This window comes from Typopeltis vanoorti, chromosome 17, assembly GCF_054136105.1.
Source record: "Typopeltis vanoorti isolate ZY-2024b chromosome 17, IOZ_Tvanoo_1.0, whole genome shotgun sequence".
Taxonomy (NCBI): Eukaryota; Metazoa; Arthropoda; class Arachnida; order Uropygi; family Thelyphonidae; genus Typopeltis; species Typopeltis vanoorti.
This window is the reverse complement of record NC_143565.1, coordinates 80,206,690-80,222,215: the sequence shown is the minus strand read 5'-3', so window position 1 is coordinate 80,222,215 and position 15,526 is coordinate 80,206,690. Positions and strand designations below refer to the sequence as shown.

At 33.2% G+C, this 15,526-nt stretch overlaps 1 protein-coding gene across 1 annotated transcript in view; it reads left to right on the top strand.

Moving 5' to 3' along the window:
• The first annotated feature begins 5,427 nt into the window (after nt 1-5,427).
• LOC150097546 (beta-alanine transporter-like) overlaps nt 5,428-15,526 on the top strand; it is a 34,928-nt gene continuing 24,829 nt past the window's right edge. Inside the window, exons 1-3 of the mRNA XM_090406949.1 lie at nt 5,428-5,832; nt 8,986-9,089; nt 15,055-15,213. Of these exons, the coding sequence (XP_090263075.1) occupies nt 5,428-5,832; nt 8,986-9,089; nt 15,055-15,213 (668 nt within the window). The remainder of the gene's footprint in view (nt 5,833-8,985; nt 9,090-15,054; nt 15,214-15,526) is intronic.

Sequence of the window (15,526 nt, the reverse complement as noted above, 5' to 3'; positions counted from 1 at the left end):
TCTGCAAATCTCAGATTGCTAATTCTCATTCCGTGTACAGATATTCCTTTTGCATCTTCCTTCACTTTGTCCATTGCTCTTTCTAAATGTGCGATGAAAATGCTTGGTGATATTGGGTCCCACTGCCTAGTATCTCTGTTGTTGTAAACCATTTCCCCAAATCATCACCTGCTCGAAATGCTGCAACTGCATTCTAATAAACAATTTTTAATATAGCTATTAGTTTTTTATCAATTCCATAAGATTCCAGAACTGCCAATGTCACTTTCTGGTCAATACTATCAAATGCTTTCTGAAAATCAACAAAGCAAGTGAATATGTTTTTGTTTTTTCTCCTAGCTTTCTCTGCTATTAACCTCATTGCCAAAATTTGTTGAATTGTAGTTCTATCCTCCTGAAATCCTGCTTGTTCGTCTGAAAAGTATGTCTCGAACTGTGTTCTCAATCTTTCTGTCAATATCAATATCATCACTTTACCAAGGTGACTTGTCAAGGCTATTATTATATAATCTTGACATTCTAGCTTATTTCCCCTCTTGTACAATGTCACTAATATTGATTTCACCCACTCCTCTGCCATTTTCCCTTCTTTCCATACCATATTACATAGTTGGTGCATTTCTGTAACCATACTTTCGCCACCATATTTAATCATTTCTCTAGTAATGTTATCGTTACCAGGACTCTTGTCGTGTTTTTGCGGTACTATTGCTTTTTCTACCTCTCCTCTTAAAATGTCCATATCATGCTCATTACCTGGTGGTGATATCTGCTTCACTTCTTCAATCAGTTTCCCAACGCTATCTAAATCTCTTCATATAACTCACTACGGTATCTTGTCCACTGCTGTACAATTTTTTTCTGTATTCATCAATACTTTACCTTTTTCATCTTTAATTGTAGTCTGTTTTGGTTGCAACTTTCTATTGTTTCTGATCATTTTGTATACATCACTCGTTTTATGCTCTCCATAGTACTGCTCTATATTGTTGCACTGAGCTTCTACCCATTTCATCTTATCCATTCTGACTGCTTTCTTCACCTCATTACACTTTCTTCCATATTGCTCCTCTATTTGTTCTGATATATCCCTTCTTATCTTCAACATTCTTTTCCCCTGTACTAACTTCAGTGTTTCCTGTCTAATCCAATTCTTCTTGATCTTCTCTTCTTCTGGTACTGTTTTTTCAGTTGCATCTTCTATCCATTCTAACACTGTTCTGTACCTTCTTCCTATTTCTTCTTCACTTATTCTTGCTATATCTCTTCTATTCTGATGTTAGGGTTTATATTTCTTTTTTAATTTCAACTTGATTGTTACAATCACCAAACTATGGTCAGAGTCTATATCCGTTCCATGAAACGTTCGACACTGCTGTACTGATGCTATTCATCGTCTTTTCATCATAATGGTGTCAATCATTTTCTTGGTTTTCTCATCATTTGATCGCCACGTCCATTTTATACACTCCTTTTATTGAAATCTTGTGTTACAGATCATCATCTCGTGGTCCACAGCAAATTCTAATAATTTTTCATATAAAAGTTTCTACGGTATTTGTTGAAAAGTAGATGCTGCCTATGAAAAAATATCTCCCATTGATTTTAATACAATTAAAATCCATACCAGAAATTGATTACGTTACCAAGTATGTCTATTGCATAAGTCGAATATAACTGGATTTTCCTTTATTTTAGAATAAATATTGTATGATAAGCGAGTATGAAAATACTACGTAAAATAGGAATCAGCTGAAGCATATTAAGCGGAAATGCTATCCGCTTACTGTGGTACATTGACACGGGATTCATCAAGGTTGATTTGTCCTCCTTCTGTCAGTGCATCAGTTGGAGGAAAGCAAATCAAAGATTAGTTCTAGATGATGGTAATGGAACCAATTATATGCAAAACATATGATGAATGAATGAGGGGATAATGACTTTATTAAAAAAAAAAGAAAGAAAGAAAAGCACAAGTATCATATGTCGCTATGTGGCAGGTTTTCCTGTTTTTGTTTTTTCCTCAAGTTGCCAGTTTATTGGTAATTTGCTTTTTCCGTTACTAGCTCTGGTACAGAGAATAAAAAGTAACCTAATGTAACAATTAACAACATCACCTTTTTTTTTTCCTTTTAAATCGAACTCCTAGAAATGGATCTCCTAGTGGTGGTTTTTCCCTTTTTTAAGTCGTTTCCGACCCTAGGTGACTTTGTAGATATTGCCCACAAAGAGTTTTTTGTGAGATTCTTTACAGGGTAGTTCATCATTGCGTCACCCCTCCTTTCAATTTTATGTGGGCTGGGGAATTGCATATGTCTGGGACATATTCATGTTTGTAATCCATGTGTGTTCGCAGGGTCGGTTTGCCTGTTCTGTGGGACGAAAAACCCGAGTTTCCGGCTGAAAAAATCCCTATCGCCCTATGAGTCCCGCTAACTCACTTTTAGTCGAAAGAGACCAGATAACTGGGTTCGACTCTCGTCATCTGTTTGACGAGAATCGAACCCAGGTCTTTCCGACCCAAAGGCTTCGTCTATACTGACTGAGCTACGGAGGCTCAATAAACATCGTAGAGACAGTTAAAACACACGGCACTCAATAAAATAGTGAACTAAAACCGAAACCAGAAATGAAACTAAAATCCAAAACTTGACGAAAATTCGTCTTGTTGAGATTAATTTGTTCGCTTCTGTAGGCATTGATTAAGAAAAATATTTTATGCCCGTAGACTGAGAAGGAAGGTAATAACTTATTGCAGTAAAGAGTAAAACGTTCTGTTAGTTCTTGTTCTACATTTATATTGAACAAGAAAATTTTTTAAAAAATTAAAAAAATTAATACAATATTTGCAATTATTGCAAAGTTAAAGCATCCAAATATTTTTTTATTTTCTTTTTATTTCATTTTTTTTCCCATTCACCTAAAGTTTGTAGTAGAGCGTGATTTATTTCTATATAATGGAAAGATCGATCTGCATACTGCCTTACATTATAGTTATAATGTAATTTCAATTTTTTTAAATTTAGGAATGTTTTTTTTTAATAAAATTTTTTTGCGAAAATATGTGCAGCGGGAGCAGTGAACTCACAATAAAAGCTTCCCTTTCATGAGAAACTAGATAATATTATTATTATTATTATTATTATTATTATTATTGTAGACCTTCAAAGAGTCATGGACTCATCGAGGGTTATATAATACAGTTTTTTTCCCCTGAAATTTGAAATACTATTTATATTAATTTTCAATGTATAGTGATTTTCAAATAGTTTCTGATTTAGACGTGTCGTATTAAATTCGAGAAAAACTTCAGAAACTATTCTCTCTCAAATATTTCTAATTTCCATGAAAACGATTCTTCAAGATACTGTATCGGGAATTCTTTGGAATAATTTATTAAAACTGATAATATATTTCTTCAGATGGCGTCACTGCAAACGCAGTAACAATTTATTCTGCACGGTGTTGGCTGTTCCCTCTATTGTTCGTATTTTTTAATAATTTTTGAGAAATAAATATTTTCCAAACGGTTTTACTATATTTTACAATATCCATATAGACTGTTTAGAAAAATAAAATAAAATAAAATCAGCTGACGCTTTTTATTTCCTTATATAAAGTAGGCGAGGCCGTTTAAGCACTAACTGTTTGAGATTAAGTGGGTCGCATTTCCAGATTATTTGTAATCTCTTAGCCCACGAATTTCATCAAAATGCACAAATAAACAGGAAATCAAATAGATGGATATCCGTTTTTAAACAGCGTTAACTTCTTAAGTAATCTATACTATATCTTAACCTTTACCACATTACTTTACGTAGTACTGGAACCTTAATTACTGGAACAATTGACAGACAGTTAGGGTGGATCTTTAAAAGCTATATTTTATAGTGAAGTTTTCCAAGAAAAGTTATAATTTAATTTCCATTTATACTTTTCCTCACGCCCACTTGGAGCGCTGCTGTTAACACTTGTAATAAATAAATAATAAAATCTTATTCGTTTAAATTAAACCATTATAATATATAAAAAGAAAAAGAAGACTGCAAGTTTCATTATTTTTAAAACTAAGAATTCCATTTCATTCTACTCAATAGTATTATTTTCCATCTAAGAAGACACGGAAGCAACTATTTCTAATAAATCGCAAGTTTGTTCGAATGGAAGTGGTTGATTCTAAAACTCTAAGAAGCATTAGGGTTAGTAAATGGTCACTAACCCTAATTCAAGCAATTCTATTGTTCAATGAAAACATGAAATGTATTAACTGTGGAGCATTGATGACGAATAAATTATACGCAATTGGAATGTTTTCAAACAGATTCAAATAACAGACTTAAATATCATTTATATTCTAGTACAAATCACGAGATCGTTATGCATCGCTAAATTTCATAAACGAGCGTTATTTACATAAGCCATATATCGTCTGCGTTTTGGTTTACTGCGCATGAATATTGCTTGACGTAAGAGAATGTTGTCGTTTAGCAGGAAAAAAAAAATGCAAGATATTATAACGTTAACAAACTGATGCATTTTAGTAATATAGGATACTTTTTTTATTTGTAAATGAATACGTAAAAAATAATTAACAGAAATATGACAGTTTTAGTTGTTTAAACAAGCAATCCATGAATTTGTATGTGGACACGATCAGGTGGAAATGTAGGACAAGAATCCCACAAACAGTTTATAGAATTGCGGTATTCATATGCTGATCAGTAACGTTTTTTCACTTTTATTCATAAATATTAATAATATAATGTATAATGTAATGTACTCTAGCTTTTATGTGCAGTATTATTCTTCGTCGGAGATATATACATCTTGTCGAGATAGAAAAGCACATTATGATATTGAATATAAATACCTCAGTGTTTGTAATACATTAATATCTTGTAATATAAATAAAAAATCATTTTTAGATACGTAAAATGTTTAGGGGGTCCCTTTTTAGTGATATATTAGATGGGATTATTTCTATTTGGTTAACGTCAATCAAATTATAGAAATACGAGGCATTTAATAATGTGCCTTTGTATAAGCTAATAAAACTTACAACAAAAGCATTCAGAATTGAGAAGAAATGCCTCATTTTTCTAGAAGCTGTTCAGCTTGACATGACGTATATGATGTTCATGACATGACTTGACATGATATTCAGCTTGACTTGACATGACATAAAGCTGCAATAAGGCGATGACGCCTTATTGATGGAATAATAGTCACGTGATATATACGACATGTAGTTGTTTCGATACATAAGCATGATGATACTAGTTCGGGTAATTTAGTGTCTACATGGAGCAGGGTCAGAACTAATTGGAGCCGTAGAAGAGTCTTGAGGAAAAGTAATCCGGGCGCCTTTGGAGTTTGGCGTCTGCGGTGAAATAACTAACCAGACCGCATCTTGACATCGATCTTCAAATGGAGTTTGAACACATTCTCGCTGATGTCGGAGACTATGGACGTTACCAAAAATTTCTTGCAGGGTTCTTTCTCTTACCTTCATCGGCGGTGATAACGATTCTTGCGATGAATAACCTTTTGCTGTTGTCCGAACCCGATCACTGGTGTCAAGTACCGGAGGTTATGACCTCAAATCTTTCGTTGTCATTGCAGCAATTACTGATCAGACCGCCAACTCCCGATGGTCCTAGTAAATGCGAAATCTATTCGGTCAACTACTCGGAAATTCTCTCCGATATACCGAACATGGGTCAAAACTGGACTGAAATAATTAGAGACGAGCAACGGCAGTGGAACACCACGTCCTGTCCACACGGATGGGAATATGACAAAACGAATTATGAAGAGACCGCTGTTACAAAAGTAAGTGAATATAATTAACGAATTGTTGTCCTAATTTGTTATTCGTCCATTCTTCTTTGGCGGGGTCTTCCAACTAGGTATTTCCGTATATTCTGTCGATCGTGAAATAGGTGTATTGAAAGGTGCTGCAATTTATTGAAGAAAATCGTACCTTGAATTTAATTAGCGATTTTCTAGAATCGCAAGGGATTTTACACAATGATAAACAATTGAACGAATTGAAAATAAATATTTTTTTTCTTCAAAAGATGGATTATAATTTGGTTTCCTGCGCATGCATATTGCTTGATGTAAGAGTATATTATCGTTTGGCAGGGAAAAACATACAAGATATTATAAAGTTATCTAACTGATGCACTTTAGTAATATAGGATAATTATTTCTTGGGATTTTATTTCTAGTTTACATCCTTATATTGAAATACACTTGAAATAATTCATCTACGCAGTTGTTTCTGAAGAAAACCTTTTCCCCTTTGCTTCTTCTTTTTATTATTACTCTCTTCAATTAGTAACGAGCTCATGATTTCATCACCTATAATTACAGCTTGTTTCATGAATCTGCTAATCTTTATTCAAACAAGTAAAGAAACGATTGTAAATAATCATTAAAAAAAAGTTGAGTTTTTTTTCAGCAGTTTTGTTTCATGACGTCACTCCTAATGACAACAATTGAGCGTAGAGACGTTTTCGACAGCTTATTTAACATTTGTAGCAGACGATTTTGTACTCTTTTGGATCATTTTGTCTAATTTTGTTCCACACTGAAAATTAGGACGATTTTCAGGTAGTTTTGATTTAATCCAAGATTAAGAAATCTCTACAAACATTTGTGAGGAGCTTAAATGGCAAATTTAATTAAAATCGTCTGATCTGATGTTATCAAGAGAGTGTGAACGGACTTACAGACAAAACGAACCTAATCGGCACCACATATTCGATCACAAAGGAACTTTCCCCTCTTTTTGTTAGCATTAGCACTTCGCAGTTTACTTAAAATATGCTGTGCAGTTAAAGACCATTTTAATTAATTTATTAAATTTTTTTCATCTTTAAATTAAACAATGCTTAAATCTTTATTAACCAAAATACTTCGTACTATTTTATGAATACTTATGTTATTAATTAATTGATTAGCACTTTTTCATCAGCTTTTTGATTAAAAAGAAAAAATCTTCTAGCACCTTTTAATCCTCAGAGAAAGAGAGAGAGAGAGAGAGAGAGAGAGAGAGAGAGAGACAGTTAAGACGTACTTTTTTAAATTTGATGGGAAGCTGACAGGTAGATAGCTGGTTAAAGGCAATCGATGATTTTATATGTATTAAAGGAGGAGAGTATACAACAGACAACCAACATCTTGCGGTACCTAAGCTTAAACCAATAATTTTCTTGATTTGTATTGTTAAAAGTCCAAGATTCTGCTGAAGCCAAGATTCTGCCCTAATTGACTAACTCAGAACCGGTTGAATACGTCTATCCCAATGGCTTTAACAGGCCCTTTAAGGCCCACAACCTTCCAAGCATGCTTGGATTTTGAAACCGAAGTACAATGATAAGATGGTCACCCCAATGTCTGTAAGTATTCTTGGCTGTACCCCTGTGTGTTCACGGGACCGGTTTGCCTGCTTGCGGGATTAAAACCCCCAGAAAACTAGCGGAAAAAACCCTGCTGTCCACGCCCAAGACCGGCTAACTTGGCTATGGCTGAGGAAGATCCTCAAATTCCTCACGTCGGCGACGGGAATCGAAACTAGGACACGCTTTCCACAGGCATATGGTTGCGAAGCGCAAAGCCACTAGGCTAACCGCGCGGACCCGTTGAATATAGGCGTTGGGGAAAAAAAAAATTCTTTTAATCAGGACTAGAATCACACTTCTAATGATCATTCTTTCTGGAGGTCTAGCCCTATTGAAAGAAAGGCCATTTCCACAGGGCTACACCTAACTATTAATTTTATTATTTTATTGAATTTATTACTCCTAATAAGTAGTTTAAAATTATAACAGACTGTCAAGTTGTATTCTTTCTTATTATTATTATAAAAGTTTATACATTCCGGACTGACTTGCCTACCGTTGATTCAAACTGTTCTTAACAATTTATATCAGTTAATTGTTACAGTATGATGCAATAATGAAATAAAAATTAATGAATCAATTGTCACAGTATAAACAGATTGTTGCAAGAACACAGTCGCTAACAGAGAGACAGAGAGCGATTAAGATTAAATTAAGATTAAAAATACAGCTGATAACTGGCTGATTTATGAAAAACGCTGCATGGTTACTCAGTTTTTCCATTTTTCATTTAAGATGTGTTAAAAAACTTGTTAAATTTATACAATTTCTAATAAAAAAATTTCGAAGATTGCTTCGTCTCTTCGATTAACATATATTGCATTGACATTTAATGCAACTTCCTTCACTGTTTTATTTACAGAATGATACTTTAAGTACCAATAATGATACTCGTATTTTATGTACCATTTTTATACTTAAATGAGGCAACGTGCAAAGTGTGCAGTCTCATAAGTATAAAAATGATACATGAAGTAATCTATCCGTATAGTAGTTCGTTTTTAAGATTATTCTTGGTACTTAAAGTATATTTTTCATTCACTAAGACAGAGTTAAGTCTTAAAGGGTAGTTTTTTTTTTTTTTTTTTTTTTATTGTATGCAATAGCTGTTTGACAATGAAGGGAGGTTTTGTCATTGTGTATTTTCACTAACTATAATTTCACGGTTCCTTTCACGGTAATCATTCAGAAGGCCCTTTTTCTAATTTATCTTTTCACATTACCTTGAAAGTACAAAATGACATCACAAGGGAATGAGCAAAGTTAGCTACATTGCAGCTAATCGTCTCACTGTCCACACCCATCCGTAAAACTGTCATTAGTTCTTTGTGGAATTAAAAAAAAAACAAGATGGGCATATATTCTATAATATCGTTTTAATATATGGCTATTAAAAGAGTTTGTAGTGATTATTCCTAATTTGAAATAAATTAGGAACAAACAGTATATTATACACTTTATATTGTATTTGATTTTTGTAAAAAAAAATCTGTTTTCACTGCTGCAATATTATTATTAGCATTGTTGACTTCAAAATTCTGCACGAAAATTAAACAATTAACTTTAATTCTTATAGTGGAATCTCGTGTGTGATCGAAAACATTTGTCAAGTCTCGTGCTGACTATGAGTTTAGTCGGAAACACTATTGGCACATTCATTTATGGGCACCTTGCAGATAGGTAAGTGTTGTATAAGTGGATGCAAAAGAAAGTCCAAAAAACGAGTTTTTAAAGAGAATAAATTGATTTTTAGTTTGTTTTAATTTATTATAGAACTGATATATTCTATCTTCATATTGATTTTTATGTGTATGATTCGAGACAGCATGCGATCTCTTATTTTGTTGCTGTGAGTAGGCAGGGTATGATTTAGTGATGACACAGCGCAATACGCTGTACTTCTACCTCCTTTTATTCATTCTTTCACTTCCCAAAAATACCTTCTCTTCATGAATCAACAGAAATCCTGAAAATTTTATAGTCTCATCACTGTTTTCAGAAATATTTTTATGATAATTCTACAAAGACTGGAAACCCTAAAGCAGTTAGTACGGTGGTATTAGCCGGTTCCATTGCTTCAGAGAACAACGCATATTATTTTTTCGCAGTCACTTCAGGTTTTTATATATATATATATATATATATATATATATATATATATATATATATATATATATATATATATATATATATATATATATATATATATATATATATATATATAAAATGTTGATTTTATAACGATTATTACCTAGACTGGAGATTCGAACCCAGATTTTAAATATTTTAAAAGTTTAAATATTAAATGTCTAAAATTTTAGATATTAAATTTTTAAAAATGTTAATTATTCAATTTTTAAAATTTTAATTATTATATTTTTAAATTTTTAATTGTTGAATTTTTAATATTTTAATGTAAAATTTTAGATATTAAATGTTTAAAAATGTTAAATATTCAATTTTTAAAATTTTAATTGTTGAATTTTTAACATTTTAATTATTAAATTTTACAAATTTTAATTAATAAATATTAAAAAATCATAAAATTCAGTAAGTTATCTAAAAATGCTATATATCTTAATATTTATGTGATACAGGGAGACTTTCACTGCAGTAGTAAAACATTTACTTCACTGATTTTTTTTCTAAAGACAAAATTTCAAAGAAAAAAAATCTTTTTCAATGACTTTTATTGAGGAAGATCTCTTCGACTGAAAGCAGAGTTGAACTCTGCTTGCCTTTCAATATGTTTCTGTTGTCTTTGACAGGAAAATTAGAGAAGCACATCCGTGATAGTTTTTGCATTATCAGGTACAAATTTTTAATGTATTTTCCCGTTTGTGTTCTCGCAAAAATCCTAACATGAGTGTTAGTATTTTTGCGAGAACAAGTTCTAAGAATCATGCTGACTATTCGAGTTCGCACTATGATGTTGACACGCAAAAATGCAAGCTTGTCATGAATGTGAATTTTATCATGAAATACCTTTTCTTCACATCGATATATTTTAGCGCCATATAGAACTGCAACCCACGCGAACCTGAAAAAATACAAATAATACGATAGAAGGATAACCACATTCTCAGATTCTTAAATTTAAATTTTTTTTTCAATATTTTAAAGTAGAAATTTGTCATCATCATCATCATCAAATTCCTGCCATGTACCCTCAAAGGGTGTTCATGATATTATGATAGTACTACATGAAAAATTTACATCCTTACTAACTTTGTATCTACAATTTTCCTCCAAATCAGTCTGTTACTTGTCAAGACTCCAACATTAGCAGATCTTTATTTCTATCTTTTAAGGCATTTTTTTAACATACAATCCCATTATATCTTGGTCTTCCTCTGGGTTGGTTCCTAACAACCTGGCAGAGAACACTTGTTTTGCTAATCTTTCCTCGCCCATTCTGTTTAAGTGACCATACCACCTGAGATTAGCTCTGCTAACACATTCCTGGATGCCAACAATGTCAAGTTCTTTCCAAATATCCTCGTTTTTAATATGATATTAACATTGATGCAATCTTTTCATGCCCCCTAATCTGTCTAAAGACTCTCATATCTGCTGTCTCTAGTCTTTGGTCAAGTGTTTTACTTCTGACCCAGCTCTCAGATCCATAAGTTAAAACTGGTTTGAACACTGTCTTGTAGACAGCTAATTTAGTGTTTCGACTAATTTCTCTCTTATTCCATATGAATTTATTCAATTGACTTCTTACGATACCAGGTTTGTTGATTCTGTTGTCTATTTCCATATTTAATTTACCATCTTCACTAAAAATCTTTTACTTGTTCTATAGGCTCTCCATTCGCAATACAGTTGATATTTTCAATGTTTCTGCCGATTTTCATTATCTTTGTCTTTTTAATGCTGACCTTTATACCATAGGTATTACAACAGTTATTCAATTTTGTCAGGGAATCTTGCAGACTTCTAGTGGATTTATTGAGAAGTATAATATCGTCTGCATAAAGCAAAGAGCTGACATTAACATCTCCAGTTTTGATATCAGGTTTAATATCACTTTACTGCATAATGTGATCCATATAGATAATGAATAACAGACGGGATAATGTACATCCTTGTCTGACACCAGATTTAACATTAAACCAACTTCCTGTACTTCGTTCAATTCTAACTGCTGACTTACAACTCAAATAAAGACTGAGTATTGCTTGATATAATGCCCCATTGACACCATATAACTGTAGCGTATTGAATAGCTTTTCTCTTGGTACCTTGTCATATGCCTTCTCCAGATCTACAAAACTTAAATACAGATCTTTGTTATATTCCCATGGTTTCTGAACTATTTGTTGTAAAGTGAAGGTCTGATCCTGACAGCTTCTATTTGGCCTGAATCCAGCTTGTTCTTCACTAAGCTTTTCTTCTACAATTCTTCTCAACCGTTTCTGAAGTATGCTGGAATAAATCTTACCAGGAACACTCAGTAGGGAAATACCTCTGTAATTCTCACATTCAGTTTTATTTCCCTTTTTATATATGGGTACTATGAGAGCTCTACTCCAATCATCGGGAATTCGTTCCTGTGTTCAGGCCTTGTTAACTATGCAGTGCAGCCACTGTAAGACATTTATACCTCCATACTTCAGCATTTCTGGTCGAATATCATCTGCTCCTGCTGCCTTTCCACTTTTCAGCTTTTGATGGCTTTTTCTACTTCAAGTATGGATATGTATTCCTGACTGCATGCCTGGCCTGGTCAGTGTTTTTTCCACTGTGCTGTCATCATTGCTTGTTTCATTTAGTAATTTTTCAAAGTAATTACTCCATACTTCAAGATATCTTCCCCCCACCCCCGTTTTCATATCACTTTTATCATCTCTAACTCCTTTTACAGCACACTCTTTCCTCCATTCCTAAGCTTCTTCAACAACCTCCAAAATATCTTGCCACCTTCTTGATTTTTGTTATGACTTTTGTTTAGTTAGTTTTACACGGTGCTTCATTTTCTTACATTTTTCTCTGTATTCTCTAAGAGCACAAGCTGTCTTACTTGCAAGAAACTTTTGATATGCTTTCTTCTTTTCCTTCACTGCCTCTTTAACTTCCTGTGTCCACCATGGAGTTTTGATTTTTCTATCCTTGCAGAGAACCTCACCACATGCCTCTCTGGCAGAATCAATCATGGTTTTCTTCAGGCCTTGCCACTGAATTTCCAAGGCTTGGTTCCTGTTCTCAAACTTTTTCATTTTTCTTCAATAATTGTTGTGTATTTTAGTCTAAAGTTCACATCTGAGAGCTGCTCAACTTTTATCCTCTTTAAAACTTTCTTACATGCGTAGAAATTTGTTCGGTTTCCTAATCAAATATATTTTTTTAATTTTTTAAGTATAAAAACAACAAATACTACTGGAGAGGGGATGTAGCACATGAATTATGCAGTGCTGTCAGGATTAAAAAAAGGGACCGGAAGCAATATAGGAATAAATAAAAATCTTCAAACAAGTTCTCACTAAGTGTAATTTAAAATCCTTGAACTTATCTTTCCATGTAAATTCTAGGACTGGGATGAATGTTAACGAAATTAATAATAATAAAATAAAAGACCTAGTTTTTTTAAAAGAATAATAAAAAAATCTTGGCTGATGTTCAACTGCATAGGAATCCCGAAATCGTGCTTAAGGAGTGGTAATTAATTATAATGCAGTGTCACTCTTGAAGTCTGCAATCTTTACAGAACCAGAGTCATTCCGCCTCTTCTCTGATTAGCAACAGGAAATAAATCATAATTACGGATAAGAAACTTAGGTTAGTTTTTTCTATTCATTGGTTTAATGCAAAAGGGTGGAGAAAGATTAAAAGAGTAATAGGGAACTTCCGTTTTGGGAAGACGAACTTTAAATGAGTTCCTCCTGAATCGAAACAGGATGCTTAAGGTATACCAAGAAGAGGTCATAAGGAACAAGGAAATGCCAACTGACGATAAGGAAAGTCATAAGCGTCCAGTTAAGAGTTTGGGGATGTCTTGACTTGATAATAGTTAAAATGGCTTGTTTTCACTACGCGGTATCACGATATCGCACTCCATTACATGAAAATGACTACTTCCGCATATCCATAAAAAAGAGCATCGCAACCCCTCTTCCTTCGTGAGTTAATATGAAGATACTCTTCTAATGAATTCACTGGAGTAACTACACAGAAGACATTGAGGATATTTTTATTATCAACCATTAAGCTAGGTTATCATTTTTTTTTTAATGTTCAGCCCTTATCGAGAGGTTGACTGGTCAACCTATAGTACGTTAGTACCATATATGGGTAGTGGGTTGGGAAAAGAAGAAACTTGTTTACATTTGATTTAAAAGCCTGTATGTTGTATTCCTTGGGAAATACGTCAGGATGAAGACAGGGATGGAGGGATGAAGGAAGAAACTTGTTCTGTGGGTTTTAAGTTGTACTGTGAAAGGACGTTGGGCGGCAGCTGTGCATATTCCAATGGGCTTAGTACTGAGTGGGGGAATTACTGATGCTGTTTCAGATGAACATTTTCCATGGAAATATTTGTAGAATATACAAATCGCATAGACCAAGCGTCTATGTGAAAGTGAGGGGAGGGAGCGAGTTGGTAAGAGATGAGTCATTTATCAGTCTAATTGCTCTCCTCTGTATTGAGTCAAGTATTTTGACGGAGCTTTTAGGAACCCCACTCCAAATGTGGAAGCAGTATTCGATTGCTGGGCGGATTTGTGAGTTGTATAAAGGTAACAGCTGTTTGGAGGTGAAGTAACGTCTTGAGCAAAAGAGAAAACCCTAGTCATGTGATGAAAGCGATGAGCTAATTTGAAGAAATTAGATCTCATGGATGAGTCGTGTTCCAGGTTTGACGTGTATAGTTTGCATACGCCATAAGACTTAACTTTAAGAAAGACAGTTTACGGTCATTAATAATTAATATTTTCAGAAAAGTTCTAGTTTAGCATGATGACATATCGTTATGAAGTATAAACGTAACTAAAGAGACTAAAAATGATTATTAGTTTTCCTAAAACTGAAGTTCGCCTGCTGTGGTAATAAAGACAAGAATAGAGGATTTTTACACCCTCGTCTACGTCAATATCAACATTTCACTTTTATAAAAGAATAAATGAATTAACAATTCTTCAGCTGTTTGAGCCTTGCAACGAATAACAACATTAAACTTTGAGTAAAGAATAATTTGAAGCAAAAAATAAAGTTTGATTGCCCGACTTAACCATATCTGTGAGTCCAGTGTGTTAAGCCTATGGTATTCTAGACAGTTTGTGTTTCTTGCTGGAAGAAAACACACACACACACACACACACACACACACACACACACACACACACACACACACACACACACACACACACACACACACACACACACACACACACACACACACACACACACAAACGAAAACATGTAAGTGACTTTTAATCAATTAATAAGGATTCTACTGAAAACGCATTTTATTGTTATAATTTTCTGATCGTTTCCCCATATATACTGATGATCGCATTTATTAATTTTCATGTAAACTGGAATATTAGCGAATCGTATCTTTATATTTGGTTAATTAAATATTTTTAGATGCTTTTATCACAGTTATTCAGAGTGTTTTGTTCTGTGTTGGTCTTTCTTTTCACAGAATCGGACGACGTCCCACCTTCTTCATAATAGCGATAATCACTCTGATCACTGGATTTGCTTCGCTGTTCGTTCCAAACTTCATTGCATTTATTTATTTAAGGACTATCAATGGAGGATTGATGCCATCCATTTTCCAGCTGACATTCATCATCAGTGAGTAACTCTCGAGTCATTTTTGAATCGAATTTTTCTTAAATATAGCTAACCCATGATGTACTATATCAAACTAAAGTGACGCATGCTTATGTCGCAAAATATATATACGATAACAAAACAGTAGTTTGTTTGGAAAAATCCATTATAAGAAAAATCCTTCTTATAATGGATTCTTATATTTTAATTTCTGATCATTTCCATTGATGCTAATGATCGCATTTATTAGATTTCATAATAATAAAATTATAAATCATAATTAATAGAATTAAAATAATACTAATGACTGAACTTGTATTTAATTTATTGAAAATGCT